Here is a 24,207-nt window from a genome sequence, read left to right on the forward strand (position 1 = left end):
TTTATATCGGATAATTGCGTATTCAACGAACAATTTCTTATTCCCGAAACTTTGATCCATCACCATCACCAATGTTTTTTCTCCTGATTTAAAAAGTCGATTCTTCTTTTCGTCGAAATGTTTATCCTCATCTTTTTCATTGTTAAAGAACACATTCTTCATACGCGTCGCTGCTGATCTAATCCATTCATTCTGAAATAACTTCGATAAATGTTATTTCAATTCGGATAACGTCTCTTTAGCGTCTCTGCTTTATCCCGAAGATCCCGGTGATGATAACCATAATTGTTTATGCAGACGTTGTACCCAAACTTTCGATCGGTACTGTGTGTACGTGCCTCTGTTTCTCACTCTCTATCCTTCTCTCTTTCGCTATTTATACGAGCACGGTTGATCACGCGTGCAATCACGATTTCTCTGTTGCGAAGCTGCGTGTGCCCGAAATTGCGGTCACGTGTGCCAAGGAACCTGTGGCTCGCGAGTTAACTTCGACATTATCGAATCTCCATTTTTGACGGCCACCTTGTAGCCAAATATCTCCACGCGTTTCGATTATTTGTTTCAACGAAATCGCCGTATCGAATCAGAGATGAGCAACATTTTATTAATTTTACCTGACTTCTATATAAGCAAAGGGCCAGTTTCTTGCAACAAAGTTAGCATTTCGGTTTAAAGCGTCACCATTTTGTTATTTTTCAATCGAACAAATCCTACGTCGAACGATAGATAACTTATATTTATGTAATATTCCATTATTAAAATTTAATTTAAGAACCTTGATATACCATAGATCGTCATACTTGTTTTTAAAAAGAAAAATAGGAAAAATATTTGTGTCTCATACGGCTAACTTCGATCATGATGGATTATTTTTACCATTAATTTATATAAACTAATAGCGTTACTACCGTGAGAACATATTTTTTGGGTAAAAAGGCGGATTTCTTTCTTATCGTGAGCATCATTCGTGGGCAGTTTTTGTCGATCCGTGCAGTACGGTGCATTTCTACTAGAAAGTGAACTACAGTGTTATGGTGCTCGGATTATACCCAGCTTTGAACGGTAGTCGTAAAAAAAGCTCTCGAGGTCTGTCTTTTGTCTTTCGGTGCTCGAGACGCAAAGAGAATTTCAACCACCGCTTTATCAAGTTTCACTTTGATGCTCGGAATCGTGGATTAGTATCTTCTTGGCTGTTGGTGTAAATGTAAACTACAACCATTATTCGTAAACCAACGCTGATCAGATCTTAGCAGAACTTAATATTGGACGTAGTTTGTTAAACGTCATTTTTACAAAAAATAGGCACGTCGTTCTTTGAGAAGTGCTTTGAAGAGAGCTGAGAAAAAAAAGCTTTCTGTAAGAAAATTCACTTTGTTCGGAGTCATAATATCTTGTAAACAACCATTCTTCGCATTTCTATGAAAGTATTAGCGAAATTCTATCGTGTAATGAGTCCGGAAACTCGAAACTAGTCGGGTAAGCTGCTTCCTTCGCCCAGAGAACCAGACTTTTCGTTCACATGCACGCTTCCACGTCATTAATCTCGCGTAATAAGATCCATCGAGACGTTTTTTTCATTGTTAGACAGAAGAACTGTCTGTGACACGGCAGGGGTTGGGCGAAGCTTTGAAACGTTACCCCCGGAAGGAGGATAACTGAAAATGGAAGAGACACGTGGAAAGCGAACGAGTTTTCTACCATCGACCTCTTGCTTCCTTCGATCATAAATTCTCGCATTGAACGCGATCAGAGGCGACTGAATACCTTACGCAGTTATTTATCAAACTGCCAAACGTACAAAGGAATTATTTTAAAACTCAGTAACAGTGGGTGTAGTCGTAACAAGCAATTTATTATTTGAACAAATGTCGTTCATTTGTATCCAGGAGACAGTCTGATAATTTCTTATCGATACGATTGCTTTTGTATTTTTTCGAAACACTGTGATAATCTTTGAAAAATTGTACTAATGTTAATTCAGAAGTGTCGATTAACATTCTAAAAATTCCTCTGTTTTAAGATATGACTTATTAAAATCATTCACTGCTATTGAGTTCAACGTTATAAACTTTATTCTTAATAATTTTAATTATTGTAAAAGTCATCCGATTCGAAGAGGGAACACACAACAATGGAGTCGTATTTGTTATAAAATTATTGTGTACAGAGACTGTAATAACTCCGCACGCTCAAAATGGAACCGTGTATTTTTATTATATCGACCTCACTGGTAAACGAAGCGTAGTTTTGATCGATCCATTTGCCAGATATTCGTACAGATATTCTAGATACAAATATCGTCGTAACCGTTGTACGCAGGATCCGTTTTGTCCTCGAAATTTGGTTCGTTCTCCCGAATCCCCCAGAAACGCAAATCCCTAATTGTTTTGAAGAGCATATTACGCTTGAACGAAAATAGCGGCTGTCTGCTCGCTTTCGTTGCGTGAGCGCGGTTCTTCCGCTTACGGAGCTATATTCGGAATTGAAACACGCGGGTTTTCTTTCGTTCTGTGGATCGATTCGATCGCGTTGCGCTCTCCTATTTGTTCAGAACGTTTCGTTGCTTCGCTCAGACCAGACTTTGTTACGGAACGCTCGCAGAATTATGGCTCCATTCCTCGTTCGTACGCAAGCGAGTCGTTCGCAAACGTACTTTGCATTCATTGGCATTAAAATTACATAATTTACATAATCGACAAACACACGTATTATTATTAATCCGAAGACTAGCTACTTGTTAATTATTTGAGAATCTTTAAGCAGAAAAATTCGGTTCGACGAAAGAAAAGAGTTGTCAAAAAAAAAGAAATGGTATTTAAAACAGTATTGAAATAAATTTTTGCATTTTTCCCCCATCCTCGCGTTCAGAAAGCGATATTCGCTTCTTTTTTTTAGCGTGGTTGTCGGTCTCGCGACAAAATCGATAGGATATTGCAAAATTGGCAAACGAAGACCGAATTCACTTTGCTCGTCAGTTTCGACGCTGAACTTTGTTTTCTATCGGCGGATAAATCAATCAAATGACGCGTAGCGCGAAATTACAACGTATCGCGCGTGCAAACATTAGGAAACGTTTCGTCGTCGATCTCAATAGAGCAACAATGATAGAATTAGAACGGTAAATACGCGGAATTATGCAAATATTCGCGTACAGTTCGGGATAATGGCGATTGTAATTCTGCAGAGCGACAGACGACGAGGAGTCGTGAAAAATGGCGCGATCGACTGTGCTCCGAGGCATTCTTATTTCGAATTGTTTCTTTTTTGGAGAAATGGCTGACGAATCTAGCGGACTGGCACGTTTAGTATCGATATCGGAAAGCGAGATTTTAAGCATCGCGGTTGGCTGCTTGATAGAACACTCTAGTATGTATTTCTGGCAGAGTCGGGGAAATTTTGTTCACGGACAACAAGTAACGTTTCTAGGTTCGTTCGTAAACTAATTTTTAGCGTGTCTATCGGTTTCAGAGATCCGTAAATGGATTCTAATTTACAAACGAAACGTAAACGAAAGGTGGCTTGCGAACGAATTTAAAATTTTTATTCCTCGTTCGCGAATAAAATTTGATCGACTCTGATTTTTAGACACGATTTCTTCTGCTCTGCGACGAGAACGGAACAAGTATCCCGTTAGGCCAGTCTCCGGTGATATTAAACGTGCAATAATTAGAAGTAGACATTTTATTGCATAAATTGAATTCAATATACTTTATTTTACCGAAACGAGCTGAAAAATCTGAAAAGAACGTATTCTTTCCCTTTTTCAGAAGTAATTTTACAGGAACATTATTAATTTGTTGCATTTATAAATACCGTTTCACAAAATTGTACATATTTACAGTTTTCTTTTCACGTTTAATTCTGAAATTGTTTCTGCAAAATGGAACGCATTAAATTCGAAATGCAGAAGAACTCTGTTTATCCGAACGCTCGGGAAACAAACAGTTCGTATAATTGGGTCGTTCATATAAATATTGATTGTTTGTTCAAATAGCCGGAGTCTACGTTCGGATTAATGAATTCAAATATACAGAACTTAATTGGACAGTGAGTAAAATTTCGTTCGAACAAGCGGTGTTCTACGGTCCATCCACCGGCGGAATAAAATATTCACTTCCAAGTATTGCGTTTCGCAACCAATGTTTTGCCTCCGGGGACTGGCCTTTGTCGTTTGATTAACGGAGCGTAGATTCAGAGAAATTTAAACTTTGGATAGTAGAGTTGCGTCGAAGAATCAATTCTGCTTCGTTGACACTGCTACGAAACCCTGAACGCTGTTGATCCGTGGAGAGATATGGCAAAAACGGACTAGTTGCACTTGACCAGCCCGCCGGAGGAGGAAATCGTCAAATAATTCCTCGACTTGTCGCGTGATTAAAAAAAATTTATCAATAAGCGTAACGTGTCATTAATCGAATTAATTAATTCAAGATCAGATTTCAGTGTCATTTTTTATTATAATTTTCTGTAGCTTAAAATTTGCAAAATTCGTTTAACACGAACGAGACCAGACGTTTTTACAATTTCCAGCGTTTGTCACGAGAATCCAATTTTGTTTCTCGTATTTATTTGACAGCCCTCTTTCGGCCGCGGCGGTCAGTTGCGAGAACCATCGAATCGTACAAATTCCAAAGCGTGTATGCTTGGACAAAATCGATATCATCCTATCCCTCCGCTTCTACTTGTTCGAATGGACGCTTTTGTACTTGTTGCTTTCGGAACAGCATGATTCCGCCGGTACGTTCGCTTTTGAAGCCTTCTCCTGCAACCCGAAAGAACAGCTGCGGACCGCGCACTTTTCTTTGATCACTGTCTGCAATCTCAGTTTCCGATACGTATCTTCTGACGTTCGCGTTCTAGCTACTATTTTCCTATGATTTCTCATGCTGTACTGTTCTCTCGCGCGCTGAGTATGTTTTTTCTTGTGACGAATTGTCGTGTAGCGCTAACACGTTGCATGCTACGCTTGGAAATTAGAGAAATTACAAACGAAATCGGACGGCGATGGTAACTGTACTTTTCCACAGTGTGGTGGATCCTTCGCAGCGCGAGAACCTTGGGATTATCGTACAGTACAAAGTCAAAGTGAAACTTTGTCTTGGCGCACTTGGAGGGTAAGTTTCAACGAACCAATATTTTTATATAGAATATCACTATTTCCTTCACTCGTGTACGTATAATCGAAAAAAAGCATCGCAAACGTTGGTAATTTATATTAACGAACATCAGTGTTAGTCTATCTTTATTAATTTCTAATCATTCGAAATCAGACGGTCTTACATTCTATATTTAAAAATTTTCGATAAGTCCGATTGATTATATTTTCAAAAATTTACATGTAATTTAATTATAAACGTTTTGATCATTTCTATATTAAAATAAATGAAAAGAGACTGCTCGTGGCTAGAAAAATTATTTTGCCATTTTATGGGCATCGAGTTTAAGTTTGCGGATGAAAATCAGGCGGACGATACTAAACTGTAATTCATACGTCGTTTACAGTGAATTAGTCGCGGAATTGCCATTCATTCTGATGCACCCGAAGCCGGAAGAGGAAGAACCGACGCCATCCACCACGCGTCCAAGCCCGACGCAAAAAGCAGACAGCGGTGAAATACCGCTCGACACGAACCTCATCCAATTGGACACGTACGTGGTCAATATTTAAGTACTGTCGAGTTATTCTCGTCGATCAAAAACGTGTCGAACGTTTCTACGAAATCATTCGTCGCTGACGTCTATACTGCCGACAATATGTCCCTTATTCGGCCCTCCAATATTAGTAAGAAGCGCTCGGAACGTTTTCTTGGAAGCGAAACTTTTACTTCCCGTGTCAATGATCTAGCGTTAGACACGATCGTACCCTCGTCTTCGTTAATTACCAATTAACGTACTGCTTGTCAATTAGAAGCCCCTGTTCCATTGCAGGGAGAAAGAAAGATTATGGTCGAGGGGAATATAGCATCGTGATTTAAGCAGGATGCGGACCAGAGATCAACAAACCATAAATTGCAATAACAAAATTACGAATAAAATTAATGTATACCGATTTATTCCAGACCAGGCATTTCTATAATTCGTACCCTAATTTTTTAATCTGGAAGTGACGAATGAATTGATCTTTCTTTCTCTTCACGATCGATTATCACTATGCTTGCAAAGAAGAAACACAGTCTTCAACGTTTCTGAAACCACTTTGCTGGGTCCTTTTTAAAAGTAGCAAAAGATACACTCTAATAAAAGAAATAAAGAAAACTTTAAAAATTAGTCGAGTCAAGTTATTTCATTGCTTTCTTTCTACCTTTGATAACTTTTGGAAACGTTAAAGGCTCGCGTGGACCACAAATTATCGAATCTACGTTATCATATTGTTCGCAGTATAGAGTCTTTAATGTTTATTATAATATTTCGGTGTTCATAAAGATAAAGCAGAGAGACATTCCATTTCTCAAGTTTTTCATTGACGACTAGTATTATGCAGAAGTTCTACAAAACGAAATGAAATTTGTCAAGGTCTGATCGAAGGATGCTCGAACCACGAGCAATCTGTTAGGTAATTCTTGTTACTTTGAGACGATGTTTCCTGTCTTCTACTTGAAACTATTTCTTCGCGCGATACCGCCAGTTTGCTAAACGATCTTTATCCTTCTGCGAGTTGTCTATCAAACATTTGCACCCACACTGAATTCACTTTCTTCGCTTACCACACTCGACTCGGTTTCATCTGGTTTTACGTCATTCATTGTTCACTCTTTCAACGTAGAAATAAAAAAAAAACGACTAAAATTTTGACGATACGCCGCCGTTGCGTGTATCCTCATTCAAATTTGCGTCGTTTCTTCCTGATTGCAGAGAAGCTTACGGCGAAGACGACATAATCTTCGAAGACTTCGCTCGTCTCAGGTACAAAGGCGAGACAGAGGCCTGACCAAGTCGTTCCGACACTATTCACTTATACGAAACAGCAAAACGTCCAATGTTTCGAAACGCTGCATCGCCGACGAAGCTAATTTCATAAAAAAAAATTCGATTCGATGGGAATTACCTCGCGATAAAAAAGAAAAGACAGTACACCGGAACCAAATACGATACTTCGCGAACTATCGCGAGAGGAACGACCGGGGATCGAACAGGATCTACGTCATGGTAGCATTGTTCGTTCGGAAGAAAAGAAAGCTCGTTCGAGCCACGAAGTAACGAAAACAGTTGTATCGTTCGACAAATCTATTGCTAAAGAATTCGTTTCCAATCTATTTACCGGTTCTATGGCGGATCGCTGTCCGACACGGGACAAAACACACCCTCAGAATGATACTAATTGCTGCACAAAAAAAAGAAAAAAGAAAAAGAAAAAAAAATGCAACGTGTTCTCCAAGGAGAAGAACAAACTATCAGCGAACGAATATGCTCGACGAAAGTTTGTCGTTGGGAAAACGCTGCTCGTCGTGACGGAGCGCTTACGCTTTGACGCATTTTATTCGTGACAAGTAACGAAGCATCAAAGACTGAACACACCGTTGAAGGAGGATATCCAAAAATCTTAGCCAATGACGTATATTTATTATAGCTCTATCGATTACAAGTGACGAGAGATGGTCTTTCGAGGACGGTCTGCTCGGGAACCACGTCGAAGACTATTCGGAGGCGAAACGAAAGTCTCTGGATGGGGGACTATAAACGGGCAGATGTTTCTGTAACTTTAATTATATGGCCAGTATTTAATGTAATGCAGCCAGTGTTACACGTTGATTCGCGCAAAATTATTCCTATCAGTCGTAGACTTGTCGTATGCGTACGTTTCTGCTCAAGTCGAAAGAAACTCGCGCTTCTTTAACGAGTACTCAAGGAAGAGAAAACGGTCGTCTTTGTTAGGTCAGACACACGGACTAGTATTTATTTATTTGTTCCCGTAGAATTACGATAGTTATTTTTTTTGTGGATCGTTTGGCCATACTGCAGAGAAAAATACACGTTGTACGTTACGGTTTGTTTTCACCTTCTTAAGTGACTTACAAGGGTTGAGGGTACACAGGGCGTATATAGATCACGTAGAGAGTAGAAATTCAATTTCAAATATTTAACTATTTTTTATTTTCTTGTTGCAACTTGGAAACTATTAAAAAGTTTAAGAAAAATTCAGCAAGATAGATCTAGTTTTAAGAAGTGACTCTTGTCTGAGAATCTTTTTTCTATCGTGCATAGTTTCGAAGTTACAACGAGAGAATCTAAAATAGCCAAATACTTGGAGGGTGAATTTTCTACCCCTTACGGTGAATTTGATTACACACGAGCTACACACTCCCAAAGTTTAAGAATTTTTTTAATTTCTGGGTAGGGGATGGAGCATCCCTTGTTAGACTTACTGTAGACGAATTTGAACGGTAGACTTAGAGATAAAGAATCTGTTTATGGCCTGAACAGCTGAACGGTAGAACAGTGGGTGGGTGAACTGAAGTATTGTTCTCCCTACAGTTTTTCTGGCCTGGAATTCAGTGCATTTAAATTTTTGTTTTCACGTTAATTTGATATATTGAGTTTCGTTGGTAACAGAGGCGGCCATATTTGTTAAACTAATCAGGCTACAGGCTACAGCCTTTTCTAACATTGAACTTCGAAAGATGAAATCCATGGTTTTGGTAACGCAATTAATGCGAATCTTGACTTGATCCTGTATTTAACGATGTCACGGAGCAGTATTTATTGTTAATATGCATGTACACATTTAAAAACGACAATTTTTACTGTCAGATATGATAGAGGTTTCTGAACGTGGAATGCGATTTCAATGTCTTGCAATCATATAAATTGGTTATATAAGAGGTTTGAATTGGTAATTTAGGGTTACATTACAGAATGACTGGATCATTGTCAAGTATCTAGGGCTATGTTATAGAGTTACTGTATCGTCAGGTACCGGAGAATTGTAATAAAGTATATTATAAAATATTTGACAACTACAATAGAATATATCACAGTATGTATCAGGAACCTGATCCTAGACTATAACATTAGTACGGCATAATAGATGTATTGGCATTATTGTAGTTTAAAGCAGTATTACTATCACAATGAAAGTTTGACACTATACTGTATCAGACTCTGCAGTAGCAGTCGAACTTGGGACCTTGATAAAGTCAATTGCAATGCTAGCAAACGATTGAAATCATTTTCCAAGAGGAAATAACTTACGCGTGGAAGCCTCTAACGATCGTATCTGTACGAACCTATGAAAAGGCTGTGAGAGCCTGAACGATCTCAAACGAATTTCTATCTCGAAACATTGCCTGAACGATACGATTGTAATTTCTAATCTTTCGACCAGCGTTTGCGACTTGAGACCATCGCGAACAATTATTGAAACAATGCGTTACATTGACCGTAGATATATCTTTGTATTTAGCGTTTTACACACGCGATCAAAGTTCACGTTTTAAAGATGTTTTTTGTATTACCTAATACCGAGTGACACACACACGCGTCAGGATTTCTTTAAGAGAACATCGCAACGAATCCTACTTAAACGTTATATATACGTGAATATATACATACACACATATATGTATAGATGTATGTAAACCTTGCATCACGTGCTTAACGATAAATTAAGCAGTGTTGGTTATAAAGAGGAATTAAATAAAAATTCCAGCGGTTTTAGCTTTTACACATTTATACCGAGGTCGAGAGAGCATTGGGTTTCTTGCGATGCTACTAATCGTACGATTTTGTATTCCTTTTTTATGTATCACGCTTTAGTACCGAACGTAACATTTATGGTGCCATCCTTATTACTTGGATTACCATTGAACATTCTTTTTTCTGGGAGATTTCGATTGACGCGGACAAGAATCGATCCAGTCCGTCACGATCTACGAAGACTGTTTGTCAAATTGAATCACCTGTTTCTATAAGGAGCATCAGTTCCGCATGAGTTTCTCTGGATCGTTTACGATTTACGTTCAGTGTTCGTCGGTGTAATAGTAATTCTCTAATCGAGAGACGGCATGAAACGAATCGAAGCAGAATTTACCGATCAATTCAAGGCGCAATTGAGAGAAAGGGATCATTCCAGGAGTACGTGATTTAATGTATAAACAATGCCTTTAGAAACAAACGTGAAATATTAAAGTAGACTCCAAGCGGCAGATCAAACTGACCCGACGACTCGCGGTTAAGTGATTGGAAAATGTTCACTGATTTTTAGTGTGATCGTTTATGTTCGTTTGGCTGAGAACAGGAAAGATCCGTGAAAGTTCCAAGTCGATTATAGACTGAATATTATACAACTACCGATTGAATTTTTGTTTTAACTCTTTCTTTACTATGTATTTAAGACTTGACGGTGTTATTTTCTTGGCAAAAGAAGTTGGAAGAAATTTTCTTTTCGTACAGCGCTGACATTAAACCGAAATACAATGTACCGTTGAATATACTTATTTCTTTGTTTATTTTTTTTTTTTTTTATTAACCGCGTTTCATGAGTCACTGGTTTGCAGCTCAGGAACACTCTATATTTGTTGTATTAGCACGATTGAAGCGTTAAGGCGTCCGCTGTCAATTAATCGTTATTTCATCGAAATTGATGGTAATTTTGCAAGGACACTGCAGCGACAGCGAGCGTGTTAATTAGAGCAACTTTTGCGTGTCGACGAGTGTAATTTACAATTAACGTAATTGTACGTCTCGAGGGGAATGATTTGTTGGGTCAAAACTGAAGGGACCTAGTTTGACAAAGTATTATTTTTAAGGACACCCTCGTCCAACGCGAGCCAACAGCTCGCTTGGATTCATTTTAGGAACCTCGTGGCCGTCGATCGCCACATTCTTTTTTTTTCTTTCTTGCGATAACGAACGAAAAGTCAATTGAATAGACCAAACGAACGGTAGCTCTTGTCATTCTCTTCAATTTTGACCCGCAGAGATTAGCCAGAGCAATGTCCGACCGTGCTCCTGGCGTTTTAACGTGCGCATGTATATACAGGAAGAATAGTATTTTTTATCGATTTAGCATTTACAGAGTGTTATTTAGGAGAGATTACCGATTATACCAAAGCCAGCATCTCTCTCTTCGATGTTTCGTGAACGAAGAAGCTTCTGGAGGATTGGGGAAAGGAAGCGTGCGTGTTGCGCGGCAACGAACATAGTTTTCTCTAGGAATTATTGATCGAACCAGTCCCAGAATTAATTGCGAATGTCCACTTAAAGTTTAACTATCTGTAGGTCGAAGTATGTCGCTGTCCGTAAGTTTGGGGTCGTTTCAAAATTAGCAAAAGCTACCCAGACTTCCGCTGCCGAAAATACCAGCACAAAACGATTCTCGGAATAAAATTAATCGAACTTGCCAAGCAATACTACTTTATTGCCCCGTACTAATATATAATAAAATAAAATCCACTTTGGCGTGTTTGGTACCAAAATAAAATCTCAAATTGTAATGCATACTATTGCTTTTAGAATTTTGTTCTTCGATCACGAGATTCGTAATTTTTACGTTCATGACTAATTTTATTCCAAGAGTTGCTTCGTATTGATGCATTCGGCGCTGTTCGTACACTCCGCGGATGAGACGCGTTTGCTGTGTGACGCGTCGACGAGGGTCGTAAGTCCTCGTCACGAATATTTTCGACACCCGGAAGAATGTACGTTTAAGATCCCTACGTCCTGTTAAGTCCGTTGGGATTAATTGGGTTTGAAATAATCTGGACAACGTGTGCAGGAAAAACTATATATTTTTGTATAATAATTAAATTGTGTTCGTGAATATTGTTTCGCGTTTTGTGTTACGATACCGAGTGCGTGGTATACTGGTCAGAAATCAAGTACCGCCCGGCGATCGGGACCCTGGCTATATACCCCTGGTCCCGATCGTCTTTTGGATTTTCTTCGCGCCGGGTGCAAAAGTTCGAGGCGCGCGCCGCGGAACATTCTCGGGCCTTCGAGGACCGAGAATATTCCGCGACACGTGCAATCGATCGATTTTGCACCCGGCCCGAAACGGTTGCCCCCGGCACCGTTTCTAACGGACCTCACCGATGAGTAATATAGAACATAGCAAGATTCCGTGTGCTATGGAACATCCTCCCCCCGTTGAGAGGGGACCGATCAAAATGATATGTTACGTGTATGTATGAATGTAAATCTGTGTAGAGTGTTCTGATTTAGTTAGTATTGTAGTGTACTAGTGATCTTCTCCCTCGAGTACTGGTTGTGTGGGTTCGTCCTGGCTGGATTGGTTGGGCAACGGGACGAGACGCTTGATGCTGCGATCCAAGATAGTCGTGGCGGTTTTGACTGTCACCGCACGGACAATGCCGTCGCTACCGGGGTGGACCTTGATTACGCGTCCTAGTGGCCACTGCATGGATGGCACATTATCCTCTCTAAGAAGGACCACGGTGCCGTCTCGGACTTGGTGACTCCCCTTGCTCCATTTATTGCGCCGGGTCAGTTCATTCAGGTATTCCCGATACCATCGGGTCCAGAAGTTCTGTTTGAGTTTTTGGACGTGTTGCCAACTGGACAAACGGTTTGATGGCGTATCCCTGAAATCTCTTTCTCGAAGACTCGTTAGCGCGTCGCCAATTAGGAAATGACCAGGCGTTAGGACTTGTAAATCGTTGGGATCGGATGAGAGAGGAGTGAGGGGTCGGGAGTTCAGAATCGATTCTATTTCAATGATTAGCGTGTTGAAATTTTCGTATGTGAATATACCAGCACCTGCGACGCGTTTGAGGTTATATTTAAAAGATTTTACGGCCGCTTCCCACAGACCTCCGAAATGTGGTGCGTGTGGGGGAATGAAATGCCACTCTATCTGTTTCTCGATGCAAAAAGATTTTACCTTGTCGCGGTGATCGTCGCTTTGCAACAGGTTCCGTAATTCGCGCAACTCGTTGGAAGCTCCAACAAAATTCGTGCCGTTGTCTGAATGTATATTCATACAATAACCCCGGCGAGCAATGAATCGTCGTAATGCAGCGATGAACGCTTCACTCGTGAGGTCGCTGACGAGCTCGATATGAACCGCTTTCACGGCAAGGCAGATAAAGATGGCCACGTACACCTTCACATTCGTCCGATTCCGATGTTTGCGTTCTTTGATTAGGAACGGCCCGCAATAATCGACTCCTACGTTAGTGAAAGGTCGCGATTCGGTGATCCTTGCTTCGGGTAGATTACCCATAATGTAGTTGATCGGTGGTGGGTGAGCTCGACAACATCGAACGCATTTCTTAATTATCTGCCAAACTTGACTGCGACCATCGATTGGCCAATAACGCTGTCGCACGGCGTATAACGTAGTCTGTGTGCCGGAGTGGAGATGCATGCGATGTTCGTTTTCAATTATGAGAGCTGTGACGAATGATTTTGGTAGTATAATTGGGTGTTTTTGTGCAAATGGCATTGTGGAGTGTTTGAGTCGACCTCCGACTCGGAGTATATCATCCTTATCGAGAAACGGGTTTAAATGTTGTAATTTCCCATTGGCTGTAGTTTTCTCCTTTTTTAACCGTCTGATATCTTCGCCGAAATGCACCCCTTGGATCATTCGGATGACTACGTTATGTGCGTGTTGGATCTCGGGTATTGTCAGTGTCGAACCCTTTTTTTTGTTTTGTCTCCACCGTAAGCACCGGGCAACGACTCGAAGAAGTTTGGGCCATGATGAATATCTTTCAATGATGCTGGTGTCGATGGATGCTGTGATCAAACATACTGCCTTTCTCTGTTCCGGTATGTCGACCGCCAGTATTAATTTTGATGTTGGCCAGGAAGATTCCGAATGATGGAGCCATTCGGGTCCATGACACCAGATTGTGGGACGCAAAAATTCCTCTGGTGATTGGCCTCTTGAAATTAGATCTGCTGGATTGTCCTGTGTGGGTACGTGTCTCCAATCTGGGATGTGCGTTTTCTCTTGAATTTCCGCGACTCGGTACTTAAACCTTATATTTGAGAAAACATATGACCTTTCATTGAAAACATATACTTATTAATATCACGTATCAAGACCTTTTATATTGGGAAGATACTAGTCTTTACCTAAGAAAAATCTCCCAGTGCCTATTAGATTAACATCCACTTCATCAATTGGTTCAAGTGTCGCGGAAATTTCCTGAACTCTTCTCCAACCGGTTGTCCCAACATCCAGAGTTCTGTGATTTGTTTCTAATTTCGATCGTAGTTCCTCCCTCAGAGTCGTGTAACTTGAGATGAGCGATTGCATAGATCGGCCACCAACAGCTTTAGTGGTGTCACTAGCCAAGTGATCAAAGAATGAGTCATCGAACTTTCTTTTTGTATGTCCACTGAAACATGGGACTGAAGATAACTGACTATATGAAGATGTTAAAAGCCCAGTTTGGTTTGCCTGAGACAACTTCGAATAAAAGATTTGTTGTACAGGATTAAATGAAATTAATTGTCCCTCTGTATTTGTTTTCTGAAAAATCCTGCCCATCTGTTCCCGCGTATCCCATCTTCCCTGATTGGTTATAGCTGACAATATTCCCAAATCTTCCTTGAAGGTACCAAACATGCTGTGGTAGACGATCTGCTTGGCAAAACTGTCTGTCCCTCCATTTAGATTCAATCCCCACTTATAAGAGCTAAAGATTTTATAAAAAAGAAAGGCCCCATGACCAGAAAAATTGAAATTGTTTATGAGATTTACAAGGGAATATTCAGTGTTGTCTAATTTATGATCGTAGCGGAAAACAAATGAAAAGGCTGCAGGCGGTGGGAACATCCTAGTTGCTTGACGAGTTGTAACTATTAGAGCTACATCAGATATTAGGGACATCAATGTACGTATCTCTGAAGGATCCTTCTCCTTAAGTAGTGTCAGTATTGTGTCAATTTCTGGGAAATGAGCGAATGCACGCTTAGCCGCAATCTCCCATTTTTTAGAATATCTACGATCTGCCTTAATGAAACATAGGAGTGATGTGAGAGGCCCAACAGATTGCGGCATAGAAGCCCTCTTCTCAGGTGGAAAGGTTACCCCCTCGCACAAAGGGTGGTGCACACCATAAATGCCATATTGTGAGAGAGTCACATCCCGCTGGATATTGTTCTTTTTATCGATCGGCATGGTATGGTGGCCTAATCGAAGTTCTTTCCGTCTTAATGCGAATCCAGATAAGAAATTTAGCAATGGATTGGCAATGCCATACCAATTTTCCTTGTCTTTTTGATCGTATTTGGCAAAAGGAACTCCCCTAAGAGTAGCTTCAGACTCTACAATTTTCAAGATTACATCCCTAGGCTTCGTTATTTCTGACTTTCTATAAGTAATTTTGAAGTCTGTAGTAGAAATTCGTGATTCCAGTGTTCCTCCGGTTTGGTTGTATCTTTGCCTAAGAATGGTGTAGCTTGTAAAGAGAATGTTATGTATCTGGTCGCCAAGCGATATGTCCATCAAATCCAGATCTGTTCCTAACATGGAAACTCCAATCTTGTGATGGGCATTAGCTATGAATAAAATGATCCTCCCCTTCTTTTCAATTTCTTGTGGCACTTGCGGTTTTTTTGCACTAGGTATTTCAATGTTAGGATCGTTAGCATCCACTATCACTCTTACTGGGGCATTTTGATTCGGAGCTATTTGTACTTCCATCTTGTAGATTTTATTCACTCAAGTCAAGTAAAGACAGAAAGCAATTGATCAGATGATTTTGATAATATGTTTTTATTTTTGAGGGTCTGTTGATACTACATCGCTCAAGTTCCCAACAAACCCTGCAACTGAGTCATGCAACAAAACCACCACATACGATGCTTCGTATTGATGCATTCGGCGCTGTTCGTACACTCCGCGGATGAGACGCGTTTGCTGTGTGACGCGTCGACGAGGGTCGTAAGTCCTCGTCACGAATATTTTCGACACCCGGAAGAATGTACGTTTAAGATCCCTACGTCCTGTTAAGTCCGTTGGGATTAATTGGGTTTGAAATAATCTGGACAACGTGTGCAGGAAAAACTATATATTTTTGTATAATAATTAAATTGTGTTCGTGAATATTGTTTCGCGTTTTGTGTTACGATACCGAGTGCGTGGTATACTGGTCAGAAATCAAGTACCGCCCGGCGATCGGGACCCTGGCTATATACCCCTGGTCCCGATCGTCTTTTGGATTTTCTTCGCGCCGGGTGCAAAAGTTCGAGGCGCGCGCCGCGGAACATTCTCGGGCCTTCGAGGACCGAGAATATTCCGCGACACGTGCAATCGATCGATTTTGCACCCGGCCCGAAACGGTTGCCCCCGGCACCGTTTCTAACGGACCTCACCGATGAGTAATATAGAACATAGCAAGATTCCGTGTGCTATGGAACAGGCGCTGTATATTTTGAGATGGTAACGCCGTGTACTAATTTTTTGCGAAGAGCTTTGTTCGAAAACATATAACGGTAGACTATCGTAATCGAGGATCAATTGACCTTCCAAGATCACTTCCCCCTCTCTCCAATGACTCGCATCGTGGATGGAACTGCGTGACAGTCTAACAATATGACGAAAGAGGGGGGAGAGTAACTTGCAAGCGACCTTCGTCGGCAATTGACCCCGTCTTTGAACCCAAAACGCTATCGTCGTCATCAAACGAAACCGACACGATGCAGTTTGGCGCGATCAGGTGGTGAATCCGACGCAGGTGGAAAGCTGGAGGTGACGACCCTAAGCTTATAGGCGCAACGCGGGAATAGAAAACGAAAGAACGCGGGCATGTACAGTACGCGCGAGAGTATATTTTATATTCGAGTGAATATTTTTTGTATGATAACCGAGGTTCTGTCGGTGCGGGGAAAAATGAGGAGCTCGGTGGACTTTGGACGAGCAGAAGCTGAAGGTAGTAAGGGAAACGGTCATCTTGAATGCACAAAGAATACGCAACCGCGGACGTGTTACTCTGACGAGTCGATAATGGGTGCTGTAACGAACGTTCGGTGTCAATAAATTGTGCTAGTTCGATGTAACGAGAAACGAGCACATTACACTCGACTCTGCCAACCTCGATATTCTCTTCTTATAAACGCGAGTAGAGTATAATCGTTGTACTCCGTTGATGTTGTTGGACACGTCTGCAGCCCCGCACGGGCTCGATGTAAAGATGCGTATTCGTAGTAGATTGTACATTATGTATGGAGTTGACATGCGTAGATCACGCAGGGCATAATAGTTAGTTAAGTTAGAGGGGAAAAAGTTTTTCGTCCAGTAACCAGCGTGTATGTACGCATTAACGTGTTCTGAAACGGGACGAGTCGCAAAATGGACCACAAGCAGTGCTATTCTTACGTGTAAATTGCGTTCCCAGCAGTTCAACTTATTCCCAATGGTTCGGTAAAGTAATGAAAAGGGGGAAAGAAAGGGGAAAAACGCGTGTGACGTTCAAACGACCGAATAATTCATTCTTGTGCAAGAACAAAGTATCGCGAGAGAAACGAGCATATTAATTAAGAGTGTGTATAAAAGAGAAATGGAAGAAGAGAGTAAATAGCGAGATACGTAATATATTATAATGTGCATGTAAAAATTGTGTATTCTCATATAATAATAGCTGTAATAATTTAATAAATCCTGTATATCGGATCCCGTTGTGTCTATCCTGGTTGCGATCGTTTCTTTAATTTTGGTAAATACATAGCTTGGTGATTGGTCGGGATTTTTGAGAATTTAACAGAAATTCTTAAACCTTTCCCGTACTTTAACAAGTCTGACTCGCGATGAAGAGTTTGGCCCAAACACGAATATCACGAGCTAGACTCGCGAACACAAGGTCGACCCAAACGTAAACATCTCGAGCCAGCCACGCGTAGTTCTTATCAGTACGCCATAAGAGTTGGTCGCGATTCTTATAAGCTCCGTTACAAAACAGTTTAACATCAGTCTGGTCTGTCTACCGTGCCACTGGAAAGGGTTAATAATAAGCATCAATTAAAATATGTCATTCACTCGTTTGTTAATGTTTTCTTTTACTGACATGTACATATTAGTTTTCGTTAAAAATCGTGATGAATCTGTTGAATAAACTTCCTTCCATCTTTAATAATAGCTCCCAAGGCATCATTCAAGGGTGAAACTTTTGAAGGCAGTTTCGCCCCTTAAACTTGAGTTACTGCTTCGAAAAAATTCGCATCCTTTATTTTTAGCCGATTTACTAGCCAGCAAAGTTTTAATATCAGGTATGAGGAAACTTTATGAATGTTCCTTGTTAGCGAAGAAATATTTCTCACCCCTGATTACTATAAGGTAAACCTTCGAAGACTTTATTTGAAACGTTTAAGATTCTTTTGTTTTCTTATAATATTTTTTTCGTTGATCCTCGGTTCTCACACTATGGATCTCATAGTTATTGTTGTAAGAAGTATAACGAACGAAATTACACATATTCTCATTTATTACAATGACAATCCAAAGTTGATAGTCTATTTTTTATTGAAAGTGTTCCATTTGGGCAAATTAATGATCATGTTACATTGGAAAATGAATCGAAAGAAAAACAGAATGAAGCGTTTCCACACAGATCTTTGTTTTATAAAGAATACATTTATTTTTGTAATGAAATTATTCGTCCACCCTCGTGAAAATGTTTTGACTGATTCTGACTAGTTAAACGTTGATGAAGACCAGAGAATATCGTGTGAATGTTAAAAAAACGCTAGCGTAAGTAGAAAAGTCAAGTAGTGGTCAGACGCGCTGGTCAAGTCGTACTCAACGCACGCGTACAACTTCAAAATCAATTTTCTCAAAAAGAAAGCGTCATATAACATAATTTTATTATATATTTTCCGTTTATTTCCTCACATAGAATAGTCATATTATCATTTGTTGTGTTTGGGATAAACATATTTGACATTATCATCGTATTACAGAAATCCAACTGAATCGTAGAATTTAATAGCTCCAGTATAATTAAAAAATGTTACTCCGTGTTAGTAGTTAATTTTAGTATTGTTAAACGTTGTTGTGTAACATTGGAGAGGTATTTAGTATTGTATAATCTTTATCAACAAGTAGTAATCACGACGGTTGGAGGCTAAAAAGATAAATACAATTCAAAGGAGGGCCACAGGTTAAAATGGTTGGGAAACATTGATCTGGACAACGTAAAGTATACCTTTGCGTAACTTTTCGACTAGATTTATGAGAGGTCTCCAGGGGCCTGGATTCTCGAGATCATGCCGCTATGACAAATATGACAATTATAAGCGTCTTCCGAAGTAAGTCGTTCTCCTAAGGAACACTCTTCCTTCATGGGATATTGAAGGATCGTGGAAACATACTGATCCATTATTTACGATAACGCCCAATTTCACATTTAAAAAATTACATGAAACGCAATATAAAGTATCGTCAAGGCTTGTCTCCAAGCGACTACTATACATTTAAACACTTTGATCGTTTAAAAAAAAAGGTTTGATAACGAGGAGACACAGATTCTTTTAAAAATGAGATAAATGCATATCTATTAAAATTCAACATTTAGAGTAGACTTGTTCTTCATTTTCATAATTTTCTAAGCTTTGGCGAAACATTCGCTATTATGCAAACTCGAGGAGTATGCAATCCTATCGTATCCTTTAATAAAGCTTTAATAAACTTTGATAAACGGTGTTTATGGGACATAAATAAATAGAAACTGTTATAGAGGGCGGCTCAAAATTCACGATGATGGGTCTGTCGTAAGAACAAATGAAAGTTTATCCGGGAGACTTAATGCATCGAGGACGGATGAAATACATTTAATCGGTATTAAATGGAAAGGGCGAGGGGGGAGAAATAATTTACACACTCGGTGCAGAGTCTGCATGGTGGAACCACGAGGGATGGTCACAAAGAGATCCATTACGTCGTAACGATACACTATCGCGGTTTACCAGGGAGCTGGGTAGGAACTTTCTGCCACAAAATGGAAACTTTCCGGCGTGTTCTACATAACATCGCGCTGGTACGAGAATTAGGGAGAACAATGATGATAATAATAAGAATCCCCGCGTGGGTGAAAAGTTTTCGCGAACTATGGGCGCGTGGGGAAGAAGCTTCATTGAATTTTCGTTACGGAAATCGACAGATAAAATTGTTTCGCACTCAGCTTTTTGCATTGTTCTTTCACCGTTCATGGTCGTCGTAATCCTCGTGGATCGACAGTCCGCGAACGAAATCGAGAAATCGAATTTTATTCGAGACGAGTTTCGAACTTTCAATCCGAAGCAGGGGAGGGTGAAAAAAGGATATCTTAAAACTAGATCGAACTACGGACAGTTTCAATTATACCGTGGGACAGGACCGTAGTTCGTGTTTCGTCGATTAAACACGAACTTTGGGAATCGAGCTTCGCATTTATTTCATTCCCTCGTTTCTTTTATTAGCAGCGGAGCCATGGTTCGAGCTGCAACGACTCGAGAGAACGTGGAAGATTAATTAGCCGCGTTTCCAGACCGACAGTACTTAAAAAACAAAACCACAGTCGTTTTCACGGTTCCTCGGTGCTCCATTTCGTTCGTTTAACACGCGTTTCTTTCGTGCTCGTAATGGATCTTCAAAATGATCGAAAGTCTCACTTTTGGAGTAGCAACAATATCATCGAAATCGGTAAGTGATTTACAGAAATTAATTGTCAAAAAATATTTTACATATTAAACTATATTGGCTAGTATTATTTATTTCTATCTTTTGTTTACTATTTTTCATTTTCAGTGTTCAAGAAACAAAAAATAATGATAAATTACTGTATCGAATTATTGGTAATTGTCAGTGTTTTCGATCCCTGTACCTTGTCCAACGAGACGAATAGTTCTGTTTTTATTCATCGACTGTTAATATTGGCGTTTCTGCTCGCTCGTCTCGTTGGATAAAGTATAGCCTCGCAGATCAAACAGTGCGCGCAGTATCGATTGAGAGACACCTTTCATTTTTTTCACTTGGATCGCGACTTGCAACGCTCACAATGGCCCGTCATTTATCATCGAACAGAAATTCTTGACACGAGTAATGAGCCGTGCGGCGCCACGGCGGGAATTTATCGCGTTCGACAAAGCGGGAACGCGAAATCCGTGTTCCAGTTTCCGCGCGATATTTACAGACAGGTGGTCAAAAAGGTTCGAGATCGCTTCGGTGCATTCGATACGCGTTTGTCGTCGGAATATGCGAATTCGCGATACAATTCCGTCGACAGTGATCGGTGCAAATAGAATACGACGATGCATTGAGCAATCGCGGATTTTTGAACGGGCCAGCGAACCCCCCCGTGGTAGAATAATTTTTTAAATTTGTTTCCCGTAAACTAGTCGCATCGATTTCTGTATTATTCGCGACGCTGAAGATCCTGCAAACTTTGGACGTAAAACGAAATATCAGTACCAAGTGAATTTTTGCTTAATGCGGCTCCCAAGAAATTAGAATTTCAATTAAATAGAAAAATGTAGTTTCTTGTGTTTTATTTGGACATTAGGTCGTTGAATTCATCTCGAAATCGCCTGTTGTATAAAATTACAATTTTGTGTCGATTAGTCAACCTTTCGTAAAAATATTCGCACAAACATTAGAATTTCATCCTCAACGCGAGTTGCCAACAAATTTCGGGCAAAAATTCCACAAGACAAACCTTATCACGACCCAGAAAACATGGATTAACTGGGAGTAAAAGGTCTCGATTCACAGAGAGAAGTTACTCTCACAACGTTATCCGAATGAGCTCGTTCCACTCGAGACGCGGGAACCGAATTTACGCTTTTAATTTTACGCCTCTCGATTTCGCGAATTTTATGGGGGTCAGTTTTAATGGCAAGACTGGTCAGAAGTTCGCGAGCATAATTTAAACGCGACGAGCTAACTCCAATTATGCCCACGTAAATCTCGTTTATATTTTCGTTGCAGAAAACGCGAAAACTCGTATATACAATCTGACCTTACAATCGTTAGCTTGTAAAGAGAGCTTTTTAAAATGTTTCCGTTTGTATTCTCCGCGTTCCTGGATCTTACCAGTCGCGAAAATTTCGAAGTTCGCCGCGGGAGATTAAAATTTATTATTCCAGGCTGGCCGGAGTTTTCGATATCGCGGTTATTGGATGTGCTACTCGGTTATCCAACAGCAAATAATCTCGGGGTTAATATCGAACGTGACTTCGTCAAGAACATACACGGTATCCAATAACTGGTAGTACCTGCTAATGGCGAGTGGGTCCTACGCGAGAAAGTGAATCAAAAATACAGAATAAACTTTTCTTAAACGAGCCTTTATTCACGAGACAGCCAACGGTAAATATTCATGCGTTATTAATACTTCACGTTTCACACGAACGAGCAATTTTAACGAGAGATCCGATGAAAGGTTCCTAACCATTTTCCGACACGAAATTTTTAAATTCAACGTTCTATAAATATTCAAATATTTCCTCTGCGTGATTCTAGCATTCGGTAAACATACAGATATCATGTTTGTTAATTCACAAAGCACGTTGATATCGTCATAAATATCAAAGAGAGCATCTTCGTGCGTCCCCGTATCCTCAGATACGTTTCTGAATTATGAATTTATGGGAATTGAAATTTCGAAACGATTCGTCGCTATTCGATGAGAGCAGCTTGACGTCGTGAATTAAAGTGGTATAATTGCAAACTAAAAAACAAGTATTTTCGCGAATTCTTTATTTGGATAGAAACATAAACTACAAATTTATTTGTTGTTAATGCTGATGTGTAGCGAGATTTGACGTATTTCATTTTTTTAAATGTCTACTACTGAATATTGTAAATCCACCAGCGTTTTCAGTTCTGCATAATGACACTTGAAAGACAGTTATAAAATTGTATGAAACTATTCTCTTGGTATTTCTGTTTTAACGTGTCATTATTTCCAGTTAAACGTATGGTGGAAGCTCTTCTATAATACAGTTAAATGGATTTTGAAAAAAAATCCAGCGCAAGTAGAAATGACCAGTAATGGTCGGACACGTTCACCGGGCCGTACGAATCGAGGGAATTTCGAGGCAGTTTCGGGAAATAAAACGAGAGTGTACCGTTACTTATTTCGAGAAACCATCCATCTCGAAACGAACAAAGGTAGAAACGGGTGGAAAAAGTTCAGAGGCCATCAATTAGAATAGATTTCCATAAACGTCTCACTCTCTGTCACGGCAACGAACAAATTATACGCGGAATGAAATTTTTGCTTGAACGAGACGCTGTAGAAAGATGAAAAGAAAGCAGGAAGCAAGGTTCCGGATAGGGGAAATGCTTCATAGTATCGCCTTTCTGAACAAGGTATCGGAATAAAGTGTGTTGCAAGAAACTGAATTCTCTATAGAAAATGATGAATAATTGAGTGGCACGGACGAATCGAAAAAAGACAAATCCAATATTCGTACAGTAATTTATATTCGCGACGATGGTCGAATAATAATTAAATCGTGTTTGTCTGACCTAAATTTACTCGTTCTTAAGCAAATAACTAAGAATCGTCATACCTCGTTTACATTTTCTTTAAAATTATTTTTTAAAAAAAGAAATAGAACACGTCGGAACTACATCGAGAAAGGCGAAAAATTTTAAAATTAAATATAATTAAAACCGATGGGGTCGAAGAAAGAACAACTAAGAAGATACGGAAACGAGACAAAAGCACGTCAAGGGGGATAGGAAAAATAAACCGAGACTCGAAGCAAAGGGGGTAACAGGCTATTGTTCAGAAGGGTTAAAATAGGATCACAAAATGGGAGAAAAGGAATGGTAAGAAGAGTTGGGTAAATAGACAAATCTTTTACTTTCTTATTCGAAAGGAAAGTCTGCTGTCGATGTAATAATTTGCTCTTACTTTTCGACATCTCCACCATTTTCCACGATTGAATAAAAATTTACTCGTAATAAAATATTTCGTGATGAAAATTAAAATTAAATAACCTTTAAGAAATTAATATATAATGTATAATGTTTCTTAAATTAAAGCATCAGATTATAAAGTCTGTCGGAAGAGTTGGAGCGAAATATAGGTGTAGCAATGGTCCAATTAATCTGTAATAAAGAAACATGTGCAGACTTGTTACGGTGAACGTTGCAATCATACTTAAAAACTGAAAGGTCATGCCTACACAGGTTGTCCATAGAACGTTCGTAATTCGAGGATCACAGTTACACATCACGTGTGCCACGTTTACGTTAAAAATTGCTCTTTAACCTGTATAGATATGATCTTTTAGTTCTTACAGATCGTTTCG

General features: G+C 39.8%; 2 protein-coding genes across 4 annotated transcripts in view; one reads left to right on the forward strand and one right to left on the reverse strand.

Moving 5' to 3' along the window:
- Nucleotides 1-9,495, forward strand: part of LOC122396941 (beta-arrestin-2) — a 42,972-nt gene extending 33,477 nt beyond the window's left edge. For all 3 annotated transcript variants that reach the window (XM_043395736.1, XM_043395735.1, XM_043395737.1), the window contains 3 exons: nt 5,028-5,114; nt 5,503-5,649; nt 6,853-9,495. In XM_043395736.1, coding sequence (XP_043251671.1) covers nt 5,028-5,114; nt 5,503-5,649; nt 6,853-6,928 — 310 coding nt within the window. In that variant the 3' untranslated portion in view covers nt 6,929-9,495. The remainder of the gene's footprint in view (nt 1-5,027; nt 5,115-5,502; nt 5,650-6,852) is intronic.
- Nucleotides 9,496-9,903: 408 nt separating this feature from the next.
- Nucleotides 9,904-13,546, reverse strand: LOC122396939. Its single transcript, XM_043395734.1, has one exon. The coding sequence runs from the start codon at nt 13,544-13,546 to the stop codon at nt 12,176-12,178; it is 1,371 nt and encodes a 456-aa protein (XP_043251669.1). The 3' UTR covers nt 9,904-12,175.
- Nucleotides 13,547-24,207: the final 10,661 nt, after the last annotated feature.

This window comes from Colletes gigas, unplaced genomic scaffold, assembly GCF_013123115.1.
Source record: "Colletes gigas isolate AHSC1104 unplaced genomic scaffold, ASM1312311v1 Colletes_gigas_Sc00008, whole genome shotgun sequence".
In the NCBI taxonomy this organism is placed as follows: Eukaryota; Metazoa; Arthropoda; class Insecta; order Hymenoptera; family Colletidae; genus Colletes; species Colletes gigas.